The sequence below is a fragment of the Malus domestica genome, chromosome 04 (assembly GCF_042453785.1).
Source record: "Malus domestica chromosome 04, GDT2T_hap1".
In the NCBI taxonomy this organism is placed as follows: domain Eukaryota; kingdom Viridiplantae; phylum Streptophyta; class Magnoliopsida; order Rosales; family Rosaceae; genus Malus; species Malus domestica.
Window position 1 is genome coordinate 16,470,356 of NC_091664.1, and position 2,466 is coordinate 16,472,821.

General features: G+C 40.8%; 2 protein-coding genes across 2 annotated transcripts; both read left to right on the forward strand.

Annotated features, from left to right (window-relative positions):
- The first annotated feature begins 411 nt into the window (after nt 1–411).
- On the forward strand, nt 412–1,499 carry LOC139195018 (uncharacterized mitochondrial protein AtMg00860-like). The gene is made up of 2 exons (XM_070820195.1): nt 412–708; nt 1,434–1,499. Exons 1-2 carry the CDS (start codon nt 412–414, stop codon nt 1,497–1,499), a joined length of 363 nt encoding a protein of 120 aa, XP_070676296.1.
- A 12-nt stretch (nt 1,500–1,511) lies between these two features.
- On the forward strand, nt 1,512–2,466 carry LOC139195019 (uncharacterized). The gene is made up of 2 exons (XM_070820196.1): nt 1,512–1,752; nt 1,991–2,466. The coding sequence occupies exons 1-2, from the start codon at nt 1,512–1,514 to the stop codon at nt 2,464–2,466; spliced, it is 717 nt and encodes a 238-aa protein (XP_070676297.1).

Below are 2,466 nucleotides of genomic sequence, written 5' to 3' on the forward strand. Positions count from 1 at the left end.
TTGAGGTCGGGATACTATCAATTGAAGATTAAAAATGAAGATGTCCCTAAAACCGCATTCAGGACTCGAATGGTCATTATGAGTTTCTTGTGATGCCATTCGGGTTAACAAATGCACCGGCAACTTTTATGGATTTAATGAATCAAGTATTCCAGCCATATTTGGACAGGTTTGTTATTGTCTTCATTGACGATATCCTTGTATACTCTAAGTCTAAGGCTGAGCATGCTAAACATCTAAAATTGGTGTTGAGCAGTTTGAGGGAACACCAACTATATGCTAAGTTTAGCAAATGTGAATTTTGGTTGAATCAAGTGGCATTTTTAGGACATTTCATTTCAGCTCAAGGCGTTCAAATGGATTGTCATTTCTGCTGAAGGCGTTCAAGTGGATTCTCAAAAAGTGGCAGCTATGGAGAATTGGGAGCAACCTCGACCTGTCACCGAGGTACGGAGTTTTCTTGGCTTAGCAGGCTATTATAGAAGGTTTGTTAAGGATTTTTCAGTGATTGCCTTGCCATTGACGAGGTTGATACGCAACGAGGTTAAGTTTGAGTGGGATAATAAATGTGAACAAAGTTTCCAGCAGTTAAAGTATTATCTCACTCATCCACCTGTTCTAGCACTTCCAGATGATAGTGGTAATTATGAGGTTTATAACGATGCTTCTCTGAATGGTTTGGGTTGTGTATTGATGCAACATGGTAAGGTAATTGCTTATGCTTCGAGACAGTTAAAACCTCATGAGAAGAATTACCCTACACATGATTTAGAGTTAGCAGCTATCATCTTTGCTTTGAAGATTTGGAGACATTATCTTTATGGTGAGAAATGTAAAATCTTCACAGATCATAAGAGTCCCCCGTATCTGTTTACCCAGAGAGACCTTAATCTTCGGTAGCGGAGGTAGATTAAGTTGCTTAGTGACTATGATTGCACGATTGAGTACCATCCTGGTCGTGCAAATGCGGTGGCGGACGCACTAGAAAGACTCTAGCCAGACTTAATGCCAACTATGACTGTCATGTTCCTCTTCTAGCAGATTTGAGGTCCACTGGAGTGGAGCTAGGAGTGAAAGATTGAGGAGAAGCCTTGCTTGCTAATTTCCAGGTTAGGCCAGTTTTAATTGATCGTGTGCTTGAGGCTCAGATGATTGATGAGGAGACCCAGGAAATAATTCAAGCAAGGAACCAAGGTAAAAAGAAAGATTTTGAGATTCGAGAAACTGATGGCATGCTTATGCAGGAAAGTAGGATGTATGTGCCAAATAATGCAGAATTAAAGAAAGAAATTTTGGATGAGGCACATATTTCGGCATATGCGATGCATCCAGGAGGCACTAAGATGTATCATACCATTAAACCATTTTATTATTGGCCAGGTATGAAAAGAGAAATTGCCGAATATGTAAGTAGGTGTGCCATTTGCCAACAGGTTAAAGCTGAAAGAAAGAAGCCGTTTGGGTTGATGCAACCACTTCCCGTTCCACAGTGGAAATAGGAAAATATTCCTATGGATTTTGTGTACAAGCTCCCTCGTACACAGAATGGTTATGACGGAATTTGGGTGGTAGTTGATCGGCTTACGAAATCAGCGCATTTTATTCCAGTGTGGGAGAAGTATTTGTTAGGCCGATTAGCTAAGTTATTTATATCACAGATTGTTAAGTATCATGGTGTGCCAGTTAATATTATCTCGGATCGGGATCCCAGATTCACTTCCAAGTTCTGGATAGCATTCCAGGAAGCTCTTGGTACGAGATTGCTTTATAGTACGGCATATCATCCTCAGACATATGGACAATCTGAGAGGACCATTCAGACATTAGTAGGATATGTTAAGATCTTCAGTGCTACAGTTTGGAGATAGTTGACATGATTGTTTGGATTTGATGGAGTTCGCCTACAATAACGGTTATCATTCGAGTATTGGTATGGCACCATTTGAGGCACTTTATGGGAAATCTTATCGTACGACTCTATGTTGGTCAGAGGTCGGTGAAAGAGTTTTAGTGGGCCCTGAGATTGTGGATGTGACTACTCAAAATGTTCAGGTAGTTAAGTCTAACCTGAAAGCGGCCCAAGATCGACAAAAGAGCTTAGCAGACAAACATGCCATTGATCGGAAGTATGATGTAGGCGATTGGGTGTTTCTGAAGCTATCACCTTGGAAAGGTATTGTACGATTTGGAAAGAAAGGAAAGTTGAGTCCTAGGTACATTGGACCATATATGATCACTGAGCGAGTCGGTGAGGTTGCTTACAGGCTTGAGTTGCCTCCAGAGTTGTACAAGGTACACGATGTGTTTCATGTTTCGATGCTTCGACATTATGTTTCAAATCTTTCACATGTGATTCCTCCTCAACCTTTGGAAATCAATTCGGACTTGACTTATGATGAGGAACCAGTGACTCTATTGGATTGGAAGGATAAAGAACTAAGGAACAAGATAGTTCGTCTGGTATAA